This window comes from Penaeus monodon, chromosome 31 (genome assembly GCF_015228065.2).
Source record: "Penaeus monodon isolate SGIC_2016 chromosome 31, NSTDA_Pmon_1, whole genome shotgun sequence".
NCBI lineage: Eukaryota > Metazoa > Arthropoda > Malacostraca > Decapoda > Penaeidae > Penaeus > Penaeus monodon.
The window spans coordinates 12,811,634-12,812,404 of record NC_051416.1 but is presented as its reverse complement, the minus strand read 5'-3'; the positions used below and the strand labels follow the sequence as shown (position 1 = coordinate 12,812,404).

At 38.1% G+C, this 771-nt stretch overlaps 1 protein-coding gene across 3 annotated transcripts in view; it reads right to left on the bottom strand.

Annotated features, from left to right (window-relative positions):
- Window positions 1-771, bottom strand: part of LOC119593036 (potassium voltage-gated channel subfamily KQT member 1-like) — a gene marked incomplete in the record, with an annotated part of 139,545 nt that overhangs the window by 1,996 nt on the left and 136,778 nt on the right. For all 3 annotated transcript variants that reach the window (XM_037941933.1, XM_037941932.1, XM_037941934.1), the window contains 2 exon segments: window positions 1-294; window positions 573-697. In XM_037941933.1, the coding sequence (XP_037797861.1) occupies window positions 1-294; window positions 573-697 (419 nt within the window).

The following is a 771-nucleotide window of genomic DNA, read 5'->3' as shown; positions in this document are numbered from 1 at the left end:
GCGGCGGGTAAGAGTGGTGATGGCCAAAGAGAGAGTGTCTTGGGTAATGGTATTTGGAGTGGTGGTGCTGACTGCTGTTGTGGTGATTCACATCTGATGTGTGACTTAGTATGCTTGGGGGAGGAACTTGCAAGGATGTGGCCTCCTGAGCCACAGACGCAGAAATGGTTGGTATGACAAAGTTTGACACTTCATTCTCTTCGCAGATAGTGGCCGGTTCCTCTTGAATTGTATGATCCTCTTCTGAGATCATTAGTGAATCACACTCAGTTACCATTGTACAGCACTCATCATCTGGGAAAAAAATATATAAATGAAGTACCTCACTGATTCACTGCTTATTTATTAACAAGTTACTCTACTTAATAACTTGTGTAATGCTATATATGAAATAATGACATTGATACTAAAAATACTTTTCATTCTTACTTTACTAATAATTTTTTTATTGGATAAAAAGGCTCTTTGAATCATATAATCAACACTACTACATCATAAATATAAAATAAAGTACCTATAAAAAATATCAATGATAATGATAAAATAATTCAGCCCCAGCAAAATTTTCTTACCTTGATAGGTAGAATCACAGTCATCGTCGATGTATGGGGCGGCCAAATGCTCTATCTGAACGACCTGTGGCACCTGAAGCAAGTCGGGTTCTTTCACTTCCAAGGAGTGTCGGGACGGCAGCGAGCTGGAGGTCATGGTCATATGGTGACGAGGAAAAGTTAACATTATTTATATATTTCATATGGGAATAATAATCTT